The sequence below is a fragment of the Limanda limanda genome, chromosome 4 (assembly GCF_963576545.1).
Source record: "Limanda limanda chromosome 4, fLimLim1.1, whole genome shotgun sequence".
Lineage (NCBI taxonomy): Eukaryota > Metazoa > Chordata > Actinopteri > Pleuronectiformes > Pleuronectidae > Limanda > Limanda limanda.
The window spans coordinates 18,602,862-18,627,721 of NC_083639.1; the positions used below are offsets into that span (position 1 = coordinate 18,602,862).

Below are 24,860 nucleotides of genomic sequence, written 5' to 3' on the forward strand. Positions count from 1 at the left end.
AGATTTGAAGATCTTGGTGTCACATGACTGATCTGTCATCATCATATACAGAATATGTGATCATTTATATTGATGAGCTGTAATGTATACTGAAGAATCACAGTCAAAGGACATATTACACGTTTAAAAATATATATTACATTTGTTTCTGTCACTTTCATATTATATCGCCCCATTCTGCATAAAGTGTAAGATACTGAACCCCAAAATCACTGTACATACACTGTATGTGAGATGGCAAAAAAAACTGTACAGAGCTTTGAGTTTTCATCAAGACGAGAAAAGCTCTAGATAAATACAAACCATTTATCATGTAATAGAGTCAACCATGAGTTTTCAGAGAAATGTCCCTTTAATGACTCGTCTCTGCTACTCAACTGTGACTTTCTACATGTCACTGGTTCATTTTCACAATGTGTTCTCACCACAGTACTGTTACCACAGGGACAAATACTTTGATGTTTGTTCTCACACTTGGTGTCAAGACCTATCGAGGTGAGAGGACGTCTCAGTGGACGTCAGGCTCTTTATCTGCTGGCCGACACGCTCTTGAGACTGATGTACAGGGAGCTGACCATGGTGGCCTCCTCCTGGATGGAGTCCTTCAGCTCCGACTCTCTCATGCACATCATAGCCATCAGGCTCTTGGGCAGCTTCCCGCTGAACAGCAGGTAGATGCAGGGGTTGGCACAGCTGTTCAGACTGGCCAGCAACATCAGGATGCTGAAGATTGCAGCTGGAAACACACAGAGATTCACATGAGCTCCATTTTATTTATATTCTTTATTTAATCTTACCTCTTTAAAATAGACAATCTACTCTTGGTAACACATACTGTTTGCCCAGATTAAAAAATGCAGTTCCTTTGTGTCTTAAGGAAGTACTTTATCTCGTACTATGTCTCTTCGTGTAGAATACTGTACTATTTCTCGAAATGTAATATCTTGTACTATTTCTCTTCATCTAGTTGTACTTTGTACCTGTGTAGTTTATAGTCCTATTTCTCTTAATGTAGTATTTGTCTATTTATTATCTTTTACCATTTCTCTTCATGTAATATATTGTACTATTAAACTTCATGTAAAATATAATTTGTACAAACACTCTTCGTGTAGTATCTTGCACTATTTGTTTTCATGTTGCATCTCGCACTATTTCTCCAAATGTAGTGTTTCATACTATTACCAATAACATGAGTGAATATAATATTATGATTATCGATATTACTAAATGTGTTTTCATGTAGAAGTCCACCGGGATCTTACAGTGAGTGGGCGCCTGCACGTCCCACACGGACCACAGCTGCACGGTGAAGAAAGGCGTCCAGCAGACGATGTATGTGAGCACGATGACCACGGTCATCTTCACGGTCTTCGCCCTGGCTTTGGACACCCCGGCCACGCTGCTGGCCCTGGAGGACAGCGCCTTGGTGTGCGCCTCTCCCACCTGCTGCGTCTTCATGTGGAAGTTGACGTGCACGGTGCGGCAGATGCGCGCCTGGCACACGATCACCGTGAGAATGGGCAGCACGAATATCACCAGAGTGGTCCAGGTCACGTAGGCTCTCGGTCCCCACGGCTTGATGAACTGCGCCCAGCAGTCGTACACGCCGTGAGCGACCTCCACCCGGGAGAAGATGAACACCTGCGGGAGGCTGCCGAAGAGAGAGAGGCACCACACGGCGCACACCGGAGCGTTCCAGCGCGCCCGGCGCCTCTGGAACGTCACCATGGGTTTGCAGATGGCTTGATAGCGGTCTATCGTCATCGCCACGATCATGTACGTGGAGGCAAACATCCCCACCACCTGCAGGTACTTCACTGCGCGACACAGCACGTCTGGACCGACGAATCTGTCCGTGATGTCCCACATGAGCTGCGGACAAACTTGGAAGAAGGTGACCACCAGGTCCGCGACGCACAGGTGGAACACGAAGACGCGCATCCTGGAGAGCTGCTTCCTGCGCTTCCACAGCACCAGCAAGAGCCCGAAGTTCAGGATCCCCGCAGTGATGAAGATGATGGACAGAAGAACTATTTCCACCTGAGCCAAGCGCTCGTTCCGCGGATCATCCTCAGGACGCGCAGTCTCCAAAGTGATGTTACTGATATTTACACTTGACCAAGCCATGCTCTCCGTCTTAAATACAGCGGAGTAACGCACCCCCCTTATATCACCATTCCAGGTGAATCCAGTTAAAGTAGAGACATTTAAAAAAAATAAGTCAAACGCCAGCAGGCAAACTGGGATTCTATTTTAGTAATCTCAACAAAAGTATTTTCTATTGTGTGATTCAAAGGATACATTTCCAATAAAAAACCAATTGAGTGTCTAGGCAGAAAGTGAGGTGTTGGTAGTGGAGAGTAGGGGGCTTTATAGCTTGTCTCTCTGAGAGGTTGCTCCTCCCTCCTGCTCAGAAAACATTCATTTCTCCCAGATACACAAGTGTACGGGATTTACACATACATACATACATTGTAATCTGCACAGCAATTCAGTCTTTTTAATTAAAAATAACATTTTTAACAGAACTTAGTTTCTTCACTAAAACAAGATATTTTGTGTAACTGCAGATAAACCTAAGAGAAAAACAGCAAATCAAAACCAAACATCGGTTTCCCATCATTGTCTTATCAATAAAAATAAATACTTTTTAAAGTAACTGAGCTCAGGTTTAAATTCACTAGCCTCATGTTTCATCTTTCCACACCGGTGCAAGCAGTGAATAAGTGCTGTTGGGATCAAATCTGCATCGTTATAGTATCAGCTGTTAATCTGAGGGACTGACACAAACAGCAGCTCTGTGATGACACATATGGTGAAATCAGCTGCGGTTTTCCATATCATTCATGCCCATAATGTGGCAGCTGCAATGCTCAGTGCATATTGTGTGTGAGGTCTACGGATTTACATGGCGATGCAGATGAACACAGGAGGCCCTCCGGTAATTTAGAATGAAATTGCTTTCATCAATAGGTGCTGTTCTTGTGGCGTCCTCTGTCAACAATGCTCGATCAATACCAGTGATCAGCACAGTTACCATGCAGAGAGTCCAGACTATTTGTCAAAAGGAAAAAAAAAAAAAAAAAACAGCTCTGCTTTGTCTATGTCTGTGCGTGACTGAGCAGTTCCTCTTTGTCCATCTGATAGCGGCTCTTCTTCCAGATGTCGCGGAGACTCTGTAAGGTGGCCCCAATTTCCTTGCCTGACGTGATGCCCATCCTCCTCAGATCGTGACCGCTGACAGGGAATCGAGGGACGGACCACCGGCGCAGCTCGGCCAGCAGCTTCTCCTCACCTTGATACGTCAGCAGCTCGCACACTTTCATCTGAGCATCCAGCTCCCGACTCTGGAAAGATGCAGCACGTGTGGGAGTTATAGCTTTTGAAATGTTGTCTATTAGGTTAAATATCCATCACAATAAGCAATAATCAGAATCAAATAAAAACCTTATTTGTATAATGAAACGGCTATTACTAAATCTGGATTGGTTCACAGACATCACATTTTGTCTAAACAATCATCCCCCACTTCAGACCAGTTAAATGGGCATAAAAGGAGGAAACAGTTAAATAATCACAACTGAAATCAGGCTTTCATGACAGCTCCCATCTATTACAATAATGTGTCTTACGATTCTTGACAAATATTTTCTACTGTAATTACTGTCACTCTTGTCTTTCTTGTTCGGTTACATCTTCTAGTTTCCACAGAATTAAACTGAAGCTTAATCCAGAGTTTTATGCACTTATCCTTTCAAAGCCCATTTAAAAAAACGATTTGAATGATTGTATTGTTTTAGTATCGCTATGTTTTGAGAAAAGTAACATTCTAAAACAGAAATGAAACCAAAGCACATTTTTATCAAAACACAATCCCACCTACTGATTAGTAACATTTCTGAGAATGTAGCTGAGGCTCATTAGTATGGGTGGTAACAGGTTGCATGCAGATGGGGTGATGGATGCTGGTGGACCACAGTTCCGTGGTAAGAAAGAGGGAAAGGTTTGTGTATTCAAAGTAGTGCTGTCTGTATAACTACAGTCATTTTCATGACCGTTAATGTGCTGATTATTTTCTAGATTTAGTGTTTAATTGTTAACTGCAAAAAGGCTAATCACATTAGTTGAAGTTTTGACCTGTCTTGTTTCGTCCAAAACTCAGATACACAGTAGTGTTTCGATCGCAGAAGCTGGAACCTGTGTTTTGTTAATTTTCAATAAAAAATTCTAACAAATTACATTAATGACTGAACTTTGTCGAGCAGCCACTGTATTCACCTTCACAATCACCCAACCATGCTGTCATGGGCAATCACCAGCTGCTTTCACCAGCACATAACATATTACGTGCTGGAGAATAATCGAGGTCTGCCCAGAACATGGCATGTGTACTAGGAATACTCTCGGCTAAAATCAATCAGACAGTTCACAGCATTCCGCTAAGAAGCTCTTCAGCCCTTAATTTGAAAAACAAACATGAACACAGTGACGTCTGTTGCTTTTGACACACTAACTAGAGGAGGCTGAAACTTACATCAAAGATGAAGTCAGTGAAGGGTTTGAGACTCTGCGGCTCGTCTCTGCTCTTGCACAGCTCTCGTCTATGTTTGACCAGGAACAGAGCCAGATTCTTCTCCTCCCTTGAGACTTTCAGTCGGAGGTCCATCTTTTCCACCTCCTCTGGACAGTGAAAGAGAGCAGCCAGGACGGTCATGGGCTTGGGAGAGTGGTCTTTGGCATTCTTCCACACTTGCTTCATCTCTTCAACATCGCCATCTGGAGGTAAACCTGTGGAGGATCAGGGCGGAAGGGATGAGCAGCAGTACAAACAAGAGTAATGGATTTGATTGGATCAGCGCTCAGCTTTGGTATCCTGTTCAAACATGCATTACTGAATAACCTGCTGTGAAATTATTCATTGAGAGACACTGGATCATCTGACTAATACTAGAGGTCACAGTGCCACAGAGGTCAAGAGGCATCAGAGTCCACTTCAACTTAGTAGAGGACATTGAATCCTTCCCCTTTTAGAAACGGATACAAATTGTTCAGCCCTTGAGATTTAATGACTATTGATCTTTTTTCCTGAGATAATGACTTGATAGCAGTCATTATGTGCTGTAGCCTACTCTATTTTCAAGAGGGATCTGAGTAATAACAAAGACAAACACATGTTCGGCATGGGAACATTTTCCGATAAACTTAGCTACGTACATACATGTATATACATAGGCAAGGTGCTACCATGCAGCCATAATAGATGTTTTTACCTGAAATAGGAAATTATGTACCTATTCTCTTGTTGAGGTTGAGAGTTGAGAGACCGGTTGGTCAGTTTAAAAAAAGATGCCAATTACAATGCAGGACAGATGTGAGATGCCGTTAAGTTGCATTATGCGATATGTGGGATCAAGCCTTCTTGTTTCACATGGAAGCCAATATTTCAACGACCTTATTCTGCATGAATTTTTTTTACAATTATGATGTTAAAATTAGTTGCTGTTATGTGTATGACTCAACATAACGCCTTTCTACTTGTTCACACTCAAACCCAGGACATGAGTTGTGAGGCGGTTAGCAACTGTTGTGTGTCTATGTTGCAAAATTCTGTAAAAACTCCAAAAGGATTTTACAATGTGATTACGATGAAAGTCTACTTAATGTGACCAAGGCCAGAATATTCCACGTCTTAGTTCAATAATTATTTATATTGTATATGACTTTAGTCAGATTAAGGTCATCAGAAAATGGTTTACATGGCAGTGTCTCATTCAGAGTGTTGTTTTAATCTGGTTAATATCAGAATATTGTTGGCCATGTAAACCTATCTAGTGTTCCAGAAGCTATAAAAATATCTTTGCATCTGTCTCACCTATATACTGGGCCAGTTCCAGCTTGTACATCAGCTCCAGTAGATGAGCAGCATGGTCACCAACCACCATCTTTTTTAGTTCCACCCAAATCCGCTCTCCCGATATTGCTGCTAGGCCTCTGCCATTTTCCTTGATGGCTGTCAGCGTCTCAGGGTCGTGGTCATCAGGATCCAAAGCCACCCTGCCGTGGAACCTGGGTTGAATTAAGGGGGCTACGGTTAATACACTTAGAACCTTTTGGAGGGTGAAAACGAAAATCTTTTACTTCTAAGTCCTCTCCATTTTACTCAGAGGTAAGTTTGAATTGGTTAAGACGAAAATGAAATGAAACAGCTCACCTGAAATATCGCAGTATTCTCAAGTAATCTTCTTGGATTCTTTGCTCAGCGCTGCCAACAAACCGAACTTTACGGTTTTGCAGGTCTTCGTATCCTTTGAAATAATCATACAATGTGCCATCGAGACCTATAAAACACAGTTAGGAATTAAAAACAGAGTCCGCACTGTTTACACTGTGAATGAGGAGGCTGGTGTAAATAGGGAGCAGATTGTCTATTCTGCAGTTGGTCACAGAAAATTCTATGAAAAAGGAACAATAATGGTCAAAGATAAGAGCAGGGACTTCTTTTCTTGGACCGGCAAAAAGGTTACTGGCTGTAACTGTTAGCAGCACTTTGCATTCACCGCTGGTTGTTGAATCGGCCCTGCGTCAATCAGGAAGCCACTGCATCATATCTTTTAAAGTCTGTTTCTGCTTGCGTAAAGTAAAATGTGACGCTGGAGTTCTCAAACCGTAACGGCACCAGCAGCCTTTCCAAAAGTCACCGTTCTAGGGGCTTGAAAACTAACGTCAGGCGTAAATATAGAGAAAGTGATGGGTTTCAAAACTAAACCTCTTTAGTGTGAACATAGTGTGAATGAAAATTAATACGAATCAACAACACTTGAACAACAGAAGCAAACGCAAGGGGAAGTCCTCAACAAAGTTCATATCCACTACAGAAAAACACTTACCTAAAAACAGGGAGTTGATGGTGAGGTCTCTCCGCTCTGCATCTCTTAGCCAGTCTTTGGTGAATTCCACCTCTGCATGACGTCCATCTGTCTGAACGTCCAGTCGCAAGGTGGTCACCTCAAAGTTCTCATTGTGTAGCTGTAAAAAATAAACAAAGAAAACAATGATGACAGGGGGCACAGCAAGACCGCCCTCCTAGTGCTGTGAGAAAATATAGGTTTCTTATTTATCTACCCTTATCGAGCCACATATTCCAGTCACAAACTGCAGGCTCCTCTTACATGTGACTTGTTTACATATCCAAGGAATGAATACATCAAACTGGAACTTCCTATTACTGGGCTGCTTATCTCTGGAATACCGACAATCATGCAACCTTAAGACTACTTGTCTGACCAAATATAATATAAACCATATTGATATTATATATAATTTTATACAAAAATATTGTTTTTTGCACGCTCTGTCTACATATTCTTACACTCATAGTATATTATATTATCTATTGTATAGCCAATACTTATATTTATACCTCTACTATATATCATATCATATTATATCATACTCTTTGTATATTCTTGTATATACACATATATATACATGTGTACATGTTATTATTATTATTATTATTACATTTACTATTATTATTATATATACTGTTGCTGCCATTATTACTATATACTGCTATTATATTGGTATAATTACTATCATATATAAATATATTTGATGTTATATTACATACTATATATACTGTACTATTTTTATATACTGTCTAACAATAACATTACCATCATATCATCAGTACTATTACCATCAACTTTCCACTGCACCTTATCTACCTATTTATCTTGTGTTTCTGTTTTTATTCTTTCTACCTCAATATTTGTTATTTTATTCTATTGTATTGTATTGTATTCAAATATACCGGCTGCTATGACGACTTAATTTCCCTTCGGGGATGAATAAAGTAATCTATCTATCTATCTATCTATCTATCTATCTATCTATCTATCTATCTATCTATCTATCTATCTATCTATCTATCTATCTATCTATCTGTGAACAAATGTCTCACCCTTGCTGTAATGGTCCCATGCTTCTCTCCTTTATTGTTGATCATCCTGATGCCAGCCACCTGGAACATGCGCTTCATCTCCTCTGGAGTGGCTGTCGTGGCAAAGTCCACATCCTCAGGCCGCTTCCCAGACAGCAGGTCCCGCACAGCCCCTCCAGCTATCCTTAGCTCATGATTATTCTTCTCAAATATCTCTGCAAAGAACACACACATATTTAAGAGGAGTCTAGTAACTTGAGTGGCCGGTAGCACAATAAACTTTACTCGTGAGATCAACCTGGAGGGGAATATAACTTTCCAAGATGATGAATTACATTTCCATGAATCAAAACAAAAACATTTTCTATTATTTTCTTTCAAAAAAATTCTGACTGTCTCTCTGTCACTCAACTTTTCCTCAAACAAAAATAATGTCTGCCTCCCTTGGTAGTAACCCACCACCACATGGAGACAAGTAGGACTACGGAGCTTTGTCAAGTCTGTTTATATGAGGCTATCTTCAGAAAGGCATTGGCTTGGAGGCTTTTCATTTTAAAACTACCCACATTAAACGGAACCAAAAATAATGTCTGTAGGATTCTGGAAAATGTAGGCTCCTGTATTTAGAGCTTCACCTGTAACTGGGACTAAAAGTTTAAATATTTTGTCACCTGGTTGATCAATATTGCCTGTTTATTTCTTACTCAAAAATGTAAAACCAAACATTACAACAATATTTTAAGGACTTTTTCAGAGAAGTAATTACCGTAGTTACATTTAAACATGACTTTACATGTGGATTTTTGTATTCCCCAGTGACCAAAACTAGAATACTGATTTGTGAGTTACAAGAATGAGTTAACACCAGCAAATATCCATATTTATATCCATTGTATAAAGACATTACAAATGGGAATCTGGGGGGATGTGACCAAGCCAGTGTTTCTGAGGACAGATGAATACATATCAGACTCTGCTGACATGTGAGTGGGAGACGAGGCGGAGGAGCTGGAAGTTTCAGGGGTCTCACCTACGAGTCCGTTCAGCCCCTCGGTGAACAGAGAGCGGAAGTCACTGGTCTTCAGCTGCATCGTGTTCAGACTCCTCCACCAGACACCAGCTCTGCCAACCACACGAGGACTCAGCAACCTGCTCCACATCTGCACACACAGCACACACGTCACAGTTAGCTTGTAGCTAGCTAGCCGACGCTGCATGTCGGCGTGCACCTGGCGAGTAGTAAATACAAAAGCAGCACATGAGCAACATTGACGCGTCAACGTGTACGTACCAGGCAGTTCACACATGGAGTGAGCACAACACAAACACGTGTGTTGGAGAGTACACTGTAGTTGTTGTCGCTTCTGTCATTAGAAGTGCTAGGATACAGGAAGTGTTACGCTAACGTGCGGCTGCTATCCAATAGGCTCAGGGGGAGGGGCTTTAAGGAGCTTATCGCGAGATGTTGTATGGAGAAGCTGAGACAGAGTGCTATGTATGGACAGCGAGTATAATGGCAAAAAAGACGAGGTTGCATGAAAAACTGTATAGATTAAGAGATTTTCACTGTGGAATAGATAATTTCTGGATATTTCAAAGTACTGTACAAACACTTTGCTCAATAAGTTCAGAGTGAGACTGATATGCCTGTGTTCAGGACCTCTCTGATTACCTACATACTGAATATCAAACATATTTACTGTATAGATTTGGAGATTTTTCAAAGTTAAGTCCAACATGTGTACAATCAAATCAGTTAATTTCTGGATATTTCAAAGTTCTATAAAAACACTTTGCTCAATAAGTTCAGAGTGGGACTGATATGCCTGTGTTCAGGACCTCTCTGACCACCTACATACTGAAGATCAAACATTTTTACTGAATAGATTTGGAGATTTTTATGACTAGTCCCCTTTCTTGGAATCTGTAACTTTCCAAAAGCGATATTTTCCATTTCTTTTGATCACAGGCATATCAGTCTCACTCTCAACTTATGGAGCAAAGTGATTTTATATTACTTTGAAATATCCACAAATGAACTGATTTGATTGTACACATGTTGGACTTTACTTTGACAAATCTCTTAATGTATACAGTAAATATGTTTGGTATTCAGTACATTGGTAGTTAGAGAGGTCCTGAACACAGGCATATCAGTCTCTCTCTGAACTTATTGAGCAAAGTGTTTTTACAGTAATTTGAAATATCCTCAAATGATATACTCCACAGTTGAAATGTTGGACTTTACTTTGAAAAATCTCTTAATCTATACAGTAGTAATGTTTGATATTCAGTACATTGATAGTCAGAGAGGTCCTGAACACAGTCATATCAGTCTCACTCTGAACTTATTGAGCAACGTGTTTTTATAGAACTTTGAAATATCCAGAAATGAAATATTCCACAGTGAAAATGTTCTACTTTGCTTTGAAAAATCTCTTAATCTATACAGTAAATATGTTCGATATTCAGTATGTAGGTGGTCAGAGAGGTCCTGGACACAGGCATATCGGTCTCTCTCTGAACATATTGAGCAAAGTGTTTTTACAGTACTTTGAAGTATCCAGAAATGACCTACTTGAAGCTAAAAATGTGGGATTTTTATTTTGTAAAATCTCATAATTGATACTTTCAAAATGCTATTCATAAAAACACACAGGTAAGGCCATATATACTTCTTGTGAATTCAATCCAAGAAATTATTTTCAATTACGCATTTTGTATAGGCTCCATGTCAACAGTTTATTTTGAAAACCGAACGTAGACCCACATGTGTTCTTCCTCTAACTTTGAGTACTCCGTTGCCTTCCCCTTTCTGGGCGGTTTGGATGCGTTTACCATAAGTGTCAGTATATGAGTGCAGTAGGATTTCTGTGTCGGCTGATTTGGGGAAAGGAAATATAAAGTCTTGGTTGAGTTTTTAAAAGAAACTGGATTAATGAGAAGGATTGAATTTGAAGTTTGTGTTTTTTTTTTTAAATTTTAATTTAATTTTGTTTTGTTGATTGTTTCTATTTGTTTTTATTATTGATGTATTTGCGCAGACTAAACCAACCAAACACTCTGACTCACACTCCAGTAGAGTAGGTGGCGGTAATGCACCTTTAACGCTAGGTGCCACCCCCCGTTAAACTAAAACAAGAAGAAGAAGAAGAAGAAGAAGTGCATGGATGAGAGGAGCTGCTGTCAGATCAGAAACACTCTGAGGAGGAGGAGAATGGCGAAGGTGGAGCTGACGCCGCTCAGACCGTGGGACGACTTCTTCCCCGGCTCCGAGAGATTCGCCAAACCGGACATGAAGGATTTGACCAAGTGGAACAACAGGGTGGTCAGCAACCTGCTCTACTACCAGACCAACTATCTGGCTCTGGCTGTCGTCGTCTTCCTCATTGTCGGGTCAGTAACATACGGGAAGTTATGGTGTCAACACAGCAGCTTGTGTTTTTAGGATGTTTGTTATCTTCTAGTGTCTGTGTATCTGTGGGGCTGTGGAGTGTGAGCTGGGATGTAGGCTGCCACTTTAGAAGGGATTTAAAACGAGGGGACAGACTGGGTGAAGGCTGCTAACAGGACAAAGTGCTGAAGCCAAACCCTTAAGAATGAAAGGACCGTTATTATTGTTCCTGCAACCACGTGATGCACTGTTATTGTTATGTTGTCAGCAGGAAGTACAGTCCAAAAGTTCCCTCTCCTGTTGCGATACGATTCAGACATTTTATTATTTCAGCTAAATCTCATGTTTGAATTAAATTATTCAAATCTCGAGGCTCCCAGGATGTACCGGTTGGAGACAGTGACGGAATAAAGGAGACTATCCAGCATTCAATTCAGTTTAATTTACATAGCACCAACACATAGCATACATTAACACAGTAAGGTTGAGACTTTGGTATTGAGGAGAAACCCAACAGTTCATAAGCAAAGACTCTGTGACTGTGGAGAGAAACAATTCTTTAACAGGAAGAAACTAGAGCCGACTGATCATATGGATTTTTGGGGGTTGCTGCCGAAACTGATTAAAAAGAAAAAACAAAAAATTCTGATGCTGATATTTCATCAAACATATGAATGGAGTTTCTTCACTTGAGCTTGATTTGGAAGAGTTACTTTCAAAATATCCATCCCCAAATTTCTGTGTCAAAGAAGAGATCAAATATAGAAGTGTATTTAAACAACTCCCTCTCCTGGACTTTGAGATAACTTACTGGTTGGGGGAGAGAAAAGTCTCCACTACTGTTACAGGTAATACTTTGAAATGGATGAAATCTGCTAATTCGGCCCCGATGTTGCAACTCACTGATATGACTCTGAGAAGCTAATATTGATCGATGAAATCGGCAAACTGATCAATCGAAGATACCTCAAGCAGAACTAGACTCAATGTGGTTGAATCTAGTTCAGGTTGGGGGGAGTGGAAAAGGCAAAGACTGGTTTGTTGTAATGTAAATAATAATAGTGATATTTATAGATGAAGTGATATAATGATAGCAGCACAAGTTAATAATAATAATAGTTATAATAATAATAAAGTTGATCCTCCTGACTCATTCTGTACCATGAACCATAATCAGATTTCAGCCTCTGACCACTGCAAGCTTCCCCATGAACAAGTCTATTATGTGATGAGTCCATACAAGGCAGATTCATCACAGTCTCCACGTTATGAAATATCTTGGCTTTAGTTGGCACTTTGCTCCAACTTTAGCCTGGTTTACTAAAAATAGTGTCGCCCTCTGTCACACTCTGTGAGCTGAGCTGTGTGATGACATATCGTTGCTATGGTGTGTCTCATCAGCTGCAGATAGCCCAGTCATGAGAGCAGCAGCTTAATCAGCTGGGTGGACCCTGTATCTTTGAGGAGGGAAAACACAAGTATTGAACATTTCTTCAGCGAGTCAATCCTGACTCATGAGGCAACAAGGCTTAACTTTGACCTAGTCAATTTTGCTGGTTTCATTAAATGACGACATTTTATCCAGTTTGGAAACAGCTCACCCACATCTCTGTGTTTACATGAACATTATTGGTAAACCTATGTGTTCTCAACAAACCTAACTGCACACACAGACAATGCTCTGTGTTTATCACTTCTCTTATAGCACTGCAATTGTGTCCTGTTGTTTCTGACTGATAACTTTGGTCTAAAGGTCTGACATTGCTGTGATCACAAATAAAGTTGTAGACACAAATAAATGTGTGATAAACTGAACTTTAATGATTGTGTGTTCTCCTCATACATTTCTTCTTCTTCTTCATTCAGCTCTAACAGCAGGTTTTCTCCAGGAGATCCTCAACAAATCTCTACATTCAAGTCAATCTGTTAGATTTAAATACCATGTCAGGAGAAAATACAATTTCAATTGAAAAGTAATATCCTTGAATAGTATTTCAAGTAATTGTCCACCAGAGGGCATCGGCAAGTAACTTGAACTGTTCAGTAACTAAGGATTAAAGGAATTTTAAGGATTTAAAGGGACACGGATTTAGTGTTTCTAGTTTTTTGTGATGACATTTAACTGTGGTGAGTATATTGATATTACAATTGAGGAAACTTTATCCAGTTATCCAGGATCACCACTGTTAATGTGAGGCTTTAAACCTCAAAGAGTGGCAGAGTAACTGTGAGACAGGCCTAGATCACGCACTATGGTCATGAACTTGACCCGATGACATCACTGCCGCCATGCCTGGATTTGTCTCAGAGGTTTTGTATCTGAGGCGTCTGGTCAGAGAGAAAACAACAGTTTAGGAGGAGAATTGTTGTTATGGTTATTGATATATGCTACTTTCCATATCATTTTATTATCATAATAGTTTCAGATTAATCTTCTGTGTGTGTCTGTGTGTGTGTGCTTGCACGCATGTGCGTTCAAGTGTTAATTTAAGATTTGATTGACCCTTTTTTTTTACATTACAAAAAAACTTTCTAGCACTGCAATTATTAATACTTTCAACATTTTATGTATATGCTGATGGTATATCTGGTAAAAAATTGTGATAAAATCCCCATCATATTTCCATAGAGACCAAGAAGTGATACCTTTCAATTCCTTGTTACCTCCACCAAGGAGGTTAGGTTTTTACCACTGTTCATTTGTTTGTCAGCTTTTTTAACATGGACAAAGATAGATAGATATATTTTTTTGACATTTTTTAACAAATATTGCAGTGTAATTCGGAGTAATTCATCAATATTGATAAATGTTTGTTTGTTGTTTAGGGGGACGTATAATAAAAAGAGTGTGAAATTTGGTGCAGCTTGATTGAATTTAAGGGTGTTGGGCCTTGGCGGAGGTTTCCACTCTACTGAGAGACGTTCTAGTTTTATTTTAGTATCGGTATCAAATCGAAAGAGTTTTCCACCACGTAAAGTAAAGAAAAGCAACTTTTCATATTATTATATTATCATAATAGTTTCCGATTAATCTTCTTGTAATGGACTAATTAATAAATTCACTACTTAAAATGTAAGTTCTTTCAGTTGAGAAAAAACAATCTGTGATACTTTAGGGGTGCTGTTGTTGTATTGACAGCATCTAAACACTAGGTGGAGCCAGTGACCACACTTATGAACCCTGCCTTTGCTCATGCTGTAAACTGACTCCCTGCTCCCTGCGGCGTCTCTTGTTGCCACCCTGCAGGTTCCTGAACCCTCTAGGGATGTTCACAGCGATGGCCGTGGTGTCGGGGGTGTTCCTGAGCTCCGTGTGGGCTGGGGAGAACCGAGCAGTGATCAACAACTTCAAGAGGCAGAGCCCCACAGCGTTTTTGATTGCCGTCATGATTGCCAGCTACCTCCTCATCTCCATGCTGGGGAGTGTCATGGTGTTCATGACGGCAATCACGTTACCTTTGGCATGTAAGTTCAAGACAGGAATGCTTAAAGGTCACATTTTGATTTGAAACCATAAATGACCCATAAAGTTAATATATGCATGTTACTGCAATATAATTTCAGGCATTAAAGTGATGAGGGACTAAAAATAATTTAATAGCTGAATAAAAGCCTTTTATGTTTTATGAGTAAATGTATTTTCAGAGTACAGTGATCTGTTCTTTTGAATTATAAAATGATCTTTTAAAATGAGTCAAACGTGCTGTCACAGATTCTCACAGACTGATGTTTTCATAGTTTGAAAAGTTTATAGGTTTGTTTTTGCCAAATGTTTCAACTGTAACCAGTCGCTCTCCCATCTGTCTTTCAGTTATATTTGCACACTCTTCATTTCGTCTGCGCAACATGAAGAATAAACTGGAGAACAAGATCGAGGGCGCCGGCCTGAAGAGGTCACCCATGGGTCTTTTGCTGGAGGCTCTAGGTCAACAAGAAGAGAACTTTCAAAAGATCCAGAGCTTCCTGGAGGGAAAACTGACGGAATGATTGGACTTGGAACAGAGCCACACAAATATGCACACACATGCACCAATACACACAAACGTCCATCTTTTTGGCCAAAGATTTTGACTTTTTTCTTAGATTTAACGAAATGTCTGTATCCTTTTGTCTAAACCTCTTAAATGTTTGTTTCCTACACAGTGTGTTTACTCGAGTCTTTTTTTGCAAAGCAGCCTTGTTATCTTTGCCTCTGGGTTATCTGCCATTCACCTAGAACTTGTCAGGGCAGTTTTTCTGAAAGACAGCGATGAGTGCACCTATAAGCTGCCTCACATCTGTGCTATGCAGCGTGTCAGTACTGCACACAGCTGCAGACTCCTCTCCTTGGTACAGAGATCTGTGTTTAATCAGTGTCAGCACTGCCTGTTAAGCCTGGACTAAAATTGTAAAAGCGATGCAAGTGTTGCCTTTTTAACAAAGAATTCAAAAGTGCACAGTCAACACACATCACTGCCAAGGCACCGAGGGCTGGGTTGTCTGCTCACATAAAACGTAACAGTTTACTCGAGCACGGAAACAGAGCGACCTCATGTTCACGCTAATAAAGAGAGCGAGACAAAAGAGAGAAGGGAGTGAGTGGCAATATATAAAATGAAAAAACTTCAAAGCATTGTGACGTCTTCACCCGCACCCATCAGTATTCCTCCAGCACCTCTCTCTGTTTAATCTTGACAGTGCCCCCTGGGTGATGGATTGGCCAACTTTGCTTTCCTCTCCGCTTACCCCCAATGCTAATCAATGGGCTGCAGTAGATTAAAGTGTGGAGAGCTGAGCACGCCGCGCGGTGACAAAGTGCATCTGCAGTCACTCGCCTCCAAATCCGAGTTAGTTTTGGCAGCGTCAGCGGCTTTGGCTGTTTCATATTGGATTCCATTTAAAATTGACTGCAGATAGCGAGAATCCATCTGGAACATAACGTGCTGTTATTTGGTTTTAAGGGGCAGAGTGAGGATGTGAGGGGAAACGTGAAGATAAGAATGATGGGCATTAAAAAGAGAAAGCTGTGTTCATGTTAACCCTTTGCCTTCAGAATTACTCAAATCCTTCCTCCTCTGTAAGGAATGTGTGATATTTTTGAAGCGAGCTCCACAGATGACCTCTGCACACTCAGGTGAAACAGTATTCCAGTGACTCTCCGAGCTTACCACCCCCCCTTCCCCCGGCTGTGCTACAGTATTGATTTATGTCCCCCACTGCGGTGCCTCATCTTCATCCATATTGTGGAACTTGAGGGAGTGAGCACAAGCACCGGTGGCGATAAACTAGAACTAAAGTCGTGTCCCTGAAGGCACAGTGGAGGCCCTTGTTCTCTCTGCTTCAGCTGCCGTGAGGATCGCACCGACACGTGTGTGCTGCCGCTCGCACAACAGGTGTGTGTTCTGTGTTCTGTGTTTTTAGACACAGTTGCACGGTGCAAAACAACGCTCATGCTTTCTTGGTGTTGTTGCATGAGTCAGCAGCAGTTCACTAACTTGTCATTTGGAAACAGCTGTAAATGCGTCCGAAGGTAGGGTGACAAATAAAGCTGTGCACTGTTTTGGCCCCAGCTGCTAAGTAACAACTCGACTCCTTATGCAGGATTTTAAGTTACAACATCCTCCACCTGTTTAGTTTCCACAACACATAGGTGTGGGTCAGGGAATTTTTTTTGCATCTTATAATAGGTAACTCTGTTTGGTCCCTTTGACAACACACTGCCTTCGGGTTGACCCTGTTCAGCCCCCGCCCCTGCCTGAGAGGCTTTGGCTCTTTCCTGGCTAAGCTGGTTAACTAGCTTCAGAACTCAAGACGACTTGTCATTCAGCAGATCCGGCCGCCTGGGCCAACACTGCGGCGGCGGATCACGTGACGCGTAAGCGATGACCCGCTGTGACCTTTCCGAGTCTGCTGCATCCTCATGTGATCTCCTCAACCTTTCCCATACACCCACACTTCTCTCCACCACCTCCTGAGAGCTCACCCATGTTAGCCCGATGAACCCGGGCCTCGGTGCATGTGACTGGTCGGCTAATCCAACCATTCAACCGGCATAACTTGTCATAGCTATTACTGCATGGATCAAGGTGCAATGTGCTGATCCTTGGGACGGTTTACTCTCACTTTAATCTGATTTTGGCGGAGTTTAGCTGTTCATGTCTGACACCTACTGTAGGTACTGTACCTAACTCTAGGTTTGGGTCCAGTCATGAACGTTTTTGACCCAAGGGCAGATTTGAAACCTTATCTTCTGAGCCAGTGTCCAAAGTATATGCATTATTTCAATATCTTACTTTGGGAAATATCGAAAAAGACTTATTTTGGGAGGCAAAGCAAATGCAATCCATAAACACTGTGAGCTCAGAAAGGCAATATGATTAACTTTCCCGTATAAATAGCTGCTTTAAGCTTCCAGCAGTCGCAAATCAACATTAGCTTAAGCCAAAGGATTAAATTACATTTTCAAAGAATGGCAACTAACTGAAGGAATTATCTGGCTTTTTTTCTGCTAGATGCTATGCCTTGTTTACTGGGTATGGTTGCCAGGTTCTGCAGAACAAAACCAGCCCAAACAACTGCCCAATACCAGAACTCAAAATATACCCCTGCCATACCATATTTTGTTCAGACACAGGGAGAACATGCACTGAGACCCCTGCTGAACCGGGAACCTTTTTGTAGTGAGGCAACAGGGCTTACCACATACATTAAAATGATAATAAATATATGTTTTTGTCATTTTTGGTAGTTTTTATTACTGTTAAGTGTTAGTTTTGATTTCCACTAATTATTTGATGCAATAAAACTGGGGTGAGACTATAATTTACAGCTGAGTTTGATTCAGGATTGATTGTGCTGATGTATCTGCGGGACCTCTGGGTCAGCATCCATTACCAGAATATTTTGGCCTCATTTTATTTTAGGAGTTGGAGACGCGTCCTTTTAAACAGATGTCAACTAAAAATGGTGGTTGGTGATACTTAAAAAGAACATTTTAATAACAGGATGTACCATCAAAAAAAGGAAGTGATAATCACTATTCTAGATGTCATTCGAAAACATATTTCATACAAAATATTGATCGCTGCAGCTGTAAATGGGGGACCATTTATGATCATAAACAAGGCCTACATCTGACATTTGATACCAGCTCTCAGTATTTGATGGTTTTTTGGTACTTGGTGCTCCAGACATCAATTACTGCCATCTAACTATAACGTTTGAGACCCGGCTCTAATCGGCTCGGTAGTTTCGTCTGTAGTTAAGATGAGACCAAAAGCACATAGTAGCCCATTGTTTATGTAGTGGCGTGTCAGCTGGAGCAGTCGCCCTGACGTCTGGCTGCAGCTGGTGCAAGGCAGCGAAGGAACCGAGACACAGCGAGACAGCTGGATGCAAAACACTCCGGCCCCATCCCTACGCCTTGGGTACAGCCGAGGAGCTGGGAAGTGTCCGAGACCTCCCCCAAGCTCCTTCAAGAAGCACAACACCGAGAGGCACTGCAGGCAAGTGAAGCTGCTCCACTGAGGCCTTCTGAAGAGGCGAGCGGTGGCAGGATACACACTTTCAAGTGTAGAAAAGTGGGGAAAGGGAGGGAGGGAAATGAGGTGAAGGGTTACAGCATTATCTCTAGGAGGGGAGGAAGCTCAATACATGTCTCCAGCAGACTTGTGTTGCGTGGATGCCTGGAGGGAGGGTTTGGTGCAATAAACACTGGCTTGTCATTCACAGGGAGGACAGAGGAGGAGGGTTTAGCTCATGGAGGGTGTGACGGCTTTTAAAGACTGGTTTGGTCGGTTTATGGCCCTAAGACACATACCAAAAAAAAAACTGCCTGGCTACACTGCAAAGATGCTGAGAAAACAGAGTGACAGAGCTCTGCAGCAGGGGAGCAATTTCAAAAACAGATGATTTATTCATAATTAGCTATCATCATGACTGATTGCTTCTCCGCTTCCATTTTTACGGGCTCCAAAAAAAGTAAGAATAGCTGGGTTGTAGCCAGTTATCTCTCATACTATAATCTGCTTCCTTGAACGTTCCCCTCATGATCCATTTCTTAACTGTTAGTACGTAGAGAATGAAGATGTCCAGGTTCCGTGACACAGGCTGCTCTATCAGACTTAAGGTTATTCAGCGGTTTTCCTCTTGAGCGGTGCCACTTTTCAAGCCCTCATTTCATTAATTGAAGTGGATCAACAGACGTTCACTTATCTAATTTAAGGGATTTGGATTTAAACCCTGCATTTCCTGCACTGAGAGAAGGGATGAGGATTTTGAAATTTCCTGAGACGCTTTAAGTCTCTATAACTTAATAAGCATCATCTTCAAACCACACAAATCATTCAAACGCTGATTTTTTTATTCAAACAAATGCAATTATACAAATGACTAAGAACCAGCTTAACAACAGTTGTTTACTATATATTACATGCTTTTCAAATACATAAAAATGTCTAAAAAAGAAGGGGAAAAAAGACAGACCCAGTGTATTTACAATACCAACATTTATATACAGCTTCTTTCTCTGAGAGAAATTGGGCGCACCAGTCCATGATTTCCAGCATGGATGAAATATCATGTTTAAACAAAATTAAATAAAGAAAAGATAAGATAAACAAAACTGAACTGTCTTCTTGCAGTGACTGATCAGATCTGGCAGTAATATTAAAGTTGATGACTTCGAGTAATACTCAAGTGGTGTGACGCAGTAGAAGTACTTGGCTCAATTGTATTGTTAAGTACTGACAGTGAGATGTACTAAATAGTCAGTAAATGACACACAGGACATGAAGCACAGTGGTAGTTTGATACAACGCTGTTTGACAAAAGCGGATCTGGCGGCTGTACATCGTTCCAGGAAGTAGCCATCTCTTCCCACTCATTTTCAATGAGCTCATTCCTTCATTTTGATGATGTCCTCATCAATCCATGTTTGATCCTTCATGGTAACAGTAAGTATACATGCGTGTTAATAGGAGAACATCAGCAAAGCAGTAGTCTTTTCTCCTTGTTCATAACGGCTCAGTATCCTCTTACAGAGACAGTCTTAGTCCTTGGTTAGTGAAGTCGGCATCTCCTCAGAGAAGCAGTGGAGAGTTTCAGTCCACAGCAGGTCCTGGTAAAGTTTAGGTGCACAACTGCCATCACCACAAACACTCGCAATTCCACACACGTAGACGCTCCTCTTGGGTTTTGTTATGATTTAAAACACAAGGATGTGGGTCGGTTTGGCAACTGTGTTTGTGACAAACAAGTTCCTTCATTCTTTGGACCCCGTTTACAGAAACATGGGTAAGTGCAGTCTAAGGCACAATGACAACGTGTCAAGGTGAGAGATTCGTACAGCGCGACGACAAGTGAGGCAACTACACTATTGTTCCCGGTTTTGATTCCGCGTGCCATTGAAGCTGGTCGTCTGGCTCCATGTTTGTGTGCATTTGGCTGCTGACATCTATGTAGGACCTGGAATAAGCACAGGAGAATGAACACATTAGACAGCTGGCAAAATGAATGTGACTGGTTAAGAATGGGTTTAGAATGAATTAACCCTGGGCTGTGATTATCCAACCCAATACCAAGATCAGGAGCTCCACTTTAAGTAGGAATGTAAAAACACACACTAATGTAATGTGTTTCCGATCTGCTCAAGGTGGAGTAAGAGATTCTAATCCAATACACTTTTCATCCCATTCAGTGATCATCTCCTCATGGTCCACAAGCACTAGCAGAGCCAGTTATGTGCTCCTGGCAGAACTGGCTATGTAAATGGGAAAACATCATAGTAGCCTGGGTTGAACCACACTAATATGAATCCATTCTGTCTGCAACAGGTGGCGTTTGTGCTTGTGCAGGGGCAATGAAAGAGGAAAAAAAAAAAAAATAGCAGGGGGCAGTAAAAAACCTGCTGACAGAGAGTGGATTACCAGGGGAAGGGGACAGAGAACGAGCAATGTACCCTTCCATCAACACCAGACCCTGAGGAGTTTGTGAGTTTGTGTGTTGATTGAAGACAAGAGACCGGCGGCGATGTTGAGTAAAGTGTGTCGTGACGGCAGTATATACAGTAATATAACCACACTGTCAAGAAAGAAAGATGGCAAAACCAGGGGAGGTCAGAAGAACAAAGTTCTTTGATAAGGAAATAGTGACGAGCATCGGTGAGGTTTTCCAACAATGGAGTCTGCACCTTCAGACTAAGTAGGAAATTCAGCCCTGGCCCAGTTTACTAAATTTAAATGACCTGACCAGGGACATCTGAACTTTGCAGCTTGACGAGATATTTTATCAGTGTTATATTAGTTACAGTAGCTGGACAGTGAATTATCTTTGTCTGCAGTTGTTGTTCTGGAACCGGGTAAAAGTCGGATAGTCGATGCACGTTGTCTCTGCAGCAACTGCAACAACAGTTTGCCATCTTGCTGTTTGATCTACATCATGATGTTTGTCCGAGTATGTTCATTTGTATAGACACAAACAACTACATACACAAGTTTGCTTGCACAGTGGGATCGTTTGGATTGATGCAATAACTAAAATAATCTTCCAGGTAATATTAACTTATTTTTTAGCTTACAGCCACTAAACTACTGACTTCTTTGTCTTGCTAGTTTTAAGTCGGATGTTTTGAATGTTTTTTTTTCACGCCATGAGACTATCTCAATGCACCCATGAGTTTAGGAGGTGCAGACATTCTGGATGAGCACTGAAGGGGGTGGGTGGGTAGGTGGGTGGGGGTGTGGGGGTAGTATTGTTTTGCTCTTGAGAGTCGTTCTCCAAAAAATGGCACACATGTTAAACATGGCAGAACCAGACTGGGTCCTTCCTGACCAACCAAAACAATCTTTGTATGGTCTTGTTCAGAGCCATTTTCTGCTTTGATGTTGTTTTACAGTTTTTTTACACTTACTCCACCTTTAATGTTAAACTCAGTTTCAAGCCCAGGGTCAACATTCTCACGCAGCAATGCAGCAGATGCACACAGAAATTAAAAACACACACAGCCTTCAAATGCGACAATGATCAGAGGTCACATTTTCCCTCTGCCACACAAGTGCTCTCCCACCACCAAAAGAAACCCGAAATCATGAAGGTAAAAATGATTTGGAGTTTTCTGTGAGGCCCTGCCACTTTTGAAAAAAGATCCCCATCACCACGATAACCAAGTGGTGTAGTTTTACAGTCTCGTCTCTCACCCTTTCCTCTGTGCTGTGACTTTGATTATTTGGGGGAAAAGATTAATTTTCCTGGTCAGTAGCATAGGCTGCAGCACCACACCTCTCTAAAGGCCCCGCAGGGCGCGCCATCCTATTACCGCTCCTCCACTCAAACTCTGTGGGACATCTGCACATGAGAGGGGGCAAAGGTGAAGGGTGAATGGCAGCTCATGGGCAGGGAGCCTCTGCATGGGCCGGGAAGGCAAACAGCAGAGGAGAAATAACAAACTACAAAAAAGAGAAATGTGACCACTGAATGGCAATTTGCTTGCCAGAAGAGGAAGTATGGCAGGCATGTTTTAATAGAAGCCATGCAGTTACCTTATCATACATGATAATGCACAATAAAACATCTAAAAAATGCAAAGTTCACTTCAACATGGACGAGCAGACTATGATTTACACTGCAGACAAACCCAAAGAAGCAAACGCACAGGCTCCAGCTGTCGCTGTTTACTTACTATGAACTACCTTTAGCAAAGGACACCTTACTGAGCATGTGCCCTCTGGAGGATTGAGGCTGCGCAGGGCTGGAGGCCACCTGTCTGGCCCGACAGCCAGGGGAGTAGGAGGAGGAGGGAAAGGAGGAGGAGGGTAGGGAGGAGGTGGAGGAGGAAGCTGAGGAGGAAGAACTAGCAGGGAAAAAGGCACAGCGCCTCCGACCGTCAGGGCTGTGCCAGGAGGCCTTTAAAAGCTGTGAGGCGCCATATCTATAAGAAAGCAGGGCCCAGTGGAGAGTTAAGGAGAAGAAGAGAACCATTCTGAAGTTCTGAGGAGGATGTGACAGCAGGCCCCAACCTAGAGTCTATAATCCTACTGCTGAACCAGGCTGTAACATTAAATACATACATAACATGAAGGTGAAGTTAAAGAAAAGGCAACACTGGCTACACAAGTGTTGTGTGTAAGGGATAACCATTCCAGGTAATTAAATACTGTGCTTAGCTCTGCGGATAAGGAGGATCAGAGTGTCTTATTGGATAAGGAGCTGAGTTGAGGCCAAGTTTTTCTTTCTCACCTGCTGTGGGCAGAGTGGCTGTATGGGGCTGTGCTGTAAGAGTAGGACGGCTGCGGCGGCGGCGCATGCATAGGCATGTCATATTCCGACATGCCACCACTCATGTGGCTGTGCCAGTTTCCAGTCGAGGATGCTGAGGACGCTGTAGAAACAAATGGTGCAATTTAGATATGATCAACCTTCGTGTGAAACTTGTGTCAACATTATTTGCTAGAGACAGTGTTTACAGGGTGCAGTGGTCTGACCTGATGAGAACATGTTTCTGTTGTTGTGGCTGTAGGGTGCAGGCATGGTCTGATAGCCCAGGCTCTGCTGGGAGCCTCTGTCGAAGTCGTAGTACGGAGCTTGTTTGTGTACGGCGCTGCGATGGTACCAGCCTTTCAAGTGCTCAGCCACCAAGGCTTTTTGGATGTTCTTGGTGACATGCTCGTTGCTGTGGGCCACCTGGCGGTTTCTTGGTGGCCTGAGCGTAGCATATGGGTGCTGTGTCATGCCGTCTATCTCGTCGTTACCATAGTGACTGTGCACGTCGTGGTAATCTGTCGGGGCGGGATGGTAGGACGGGTTGACATTATAGTGTCCCTCCATGTCGTTATACATGTAGTGTCCGTTGGAGTAAGGCTCTGGGTCTGCGTAGCTGGGGTAACCTGTGACATAATAAGCTGTTGTGGTGGGCCGGGCCCGAGGCTGGTAGGCGTAGCAGCGGGTATCTGGCTGAGCCAGGTTGGGCATGCTGCCTGTGTTGGCGTACAGGTCTTTTTTGTGGCGACCGCGGGTCCTGCGTTTGTGGGTGTGGTTACCAGGAACACTGTACTCCACACTGGACTGGCTTGTGTAGGAAGAGCCGTCATCGAGGACCTCTGTGCTGTTGCTCCGTCGGGCTGGGTTGAAGGTGTACGTTGGCACAGGAGGTTCAGGTTCTGTCTGGAACTGAGACTGTGACTCCAGACTCCCGCTACGCTGGCGGAAATGTTGTGGAGCATCCTCTGTCCTACAAGAGTAAAACATTATTCGTACATGATGTACAGCAAAGGACACAAGAGCTGCTGCTGAAAGAAAATATAAAGCAACAAACAGTCCATCTCTAGGGCCTCACCTTAGCTGGGTGCTGCTGTAGGCGTTGCGGGTGAGCAGAGGGGTGGGGGGCATGCTGCGGGCGTCACGTTGCTGTCTGGAAGCCGGTTTAAAAGGGCTGCTGTGGCTTGATAAGGCATCACGGTGACTGTAATGGAGCGGTTCCTGGACTTGTCCATAAATTAATCTGGAACAGAAATATCAACAGTGTTTTCAGGGCATTCGCCTTTTTTT

General features: G+C 42.2%; 4 protein-coding genes across 4 annotated transcripts in view; 1 reads left to right on the forward strand and 3 right to left on the reverse strand.

Annotated features, from left to right (window-relative positions):
- Positions 1-527: 527 nt before the first annotated feature.
- On the reverse strand, positions 528-2,130 carry avpr2b.1 (arginine vasopressin receptor 2b, tandem duplicate, 1). Its single transcript, XM_061070171.1, has 2 exons — positions 1,266-2,130; positions 528-736 (listed from the first exon to the last, which is right to left on the reverse strand). Exons 1-2 carry the CDS (start codon positions 2,128-2,130, stop codon positions 528-530), a joined length of 1,074 nt encoding a protein of 357 aa, XP_060926154.1.
- Positions 2,131-2,489: 359 nt separating this feature from the next.
- trnt1 (tRNA nucleotidyl transferase, CCA-adding, 1) lies at positions 2,490-9,352 on the reverse strand. The gene is made up of 8 exons (XM_061069883.1): positions 9,237-9,352; positions 8,976-9,105; positions 7,967-8,160; positions 6,891-7,029; positions 6,215-6,341; positions 5,876-6,069; positions 4,538-4,791; positions 2,490-3,350 (listed from the first exon to the last, which is right to left on the reverse strand). The coding sequence occupies exons 2-8, from the start codon at positions 9,103-9,105 to the stop codon at positions 3,105-3,107; spliced, it is 1,284 nt and encodes a 427-aa protein (XP_060925866.1). The 5' UTR covers positions 9,237-9,352; the 3' UTR covers positions 2,490-3,104.
- A 1,735-nt stretch (positions 9,353-11,087) lies between these two features.
- arl6ip5a (ADP-ribosylation factor-like 6 interacting protein 5a) lies at positions 11,088-15,481 on the forward strand. The gene is made up of 3 exons (XM_061069877.1): positions 11,088-11,341; positions 14,587-14,804; positions 15,151-15,481. Exons 1-3 carry the CDS (start codon positions 11,112-11,114, stop codon positions 15,324-15,326), a joined length of 624 nt encoding a protein of 207 aa, XP_060925860.1. The 5' UTR covers positions 11,088-11,111; the 3' UTR covers positions 15,327-15,481.
- Positions 15,482-19,659: 4,178 nt separating this feature from the next.
- The window catches only part of frmd4ba (FERM domain containing 4Ba), a 28,742-nt gene continuing 23,541 nt past the window's right edge, over positions 19,660-24,860 (reverse strand). The window contains exons 20-24 of the mRNA XM_061069283.1: positions 24,649-24,813; positions 23,798-24,543; positions 23,553-23,694; positions 22,596-22,661; positions 19,660-20,783 (exon numbers count right to left, since the gene is read on the reverse strand). Coding sequence (XP_060925266.1) covers positions 20,687-20,783; positions 22,596-22,661; positions 23,553-23,694; positions 23,798-24,543; positions 24,649-24,813 — 1,216 coding nt within the window. The 3' untranslated portion in view covers positions 19,660-20,686. The remainder of the gene's footprint in view (positions 20,784-22,595; positions 22,662-23,552; positions 23,695-23,797; positions 24,544-24,648; positions 24,814-24,860) is intronic.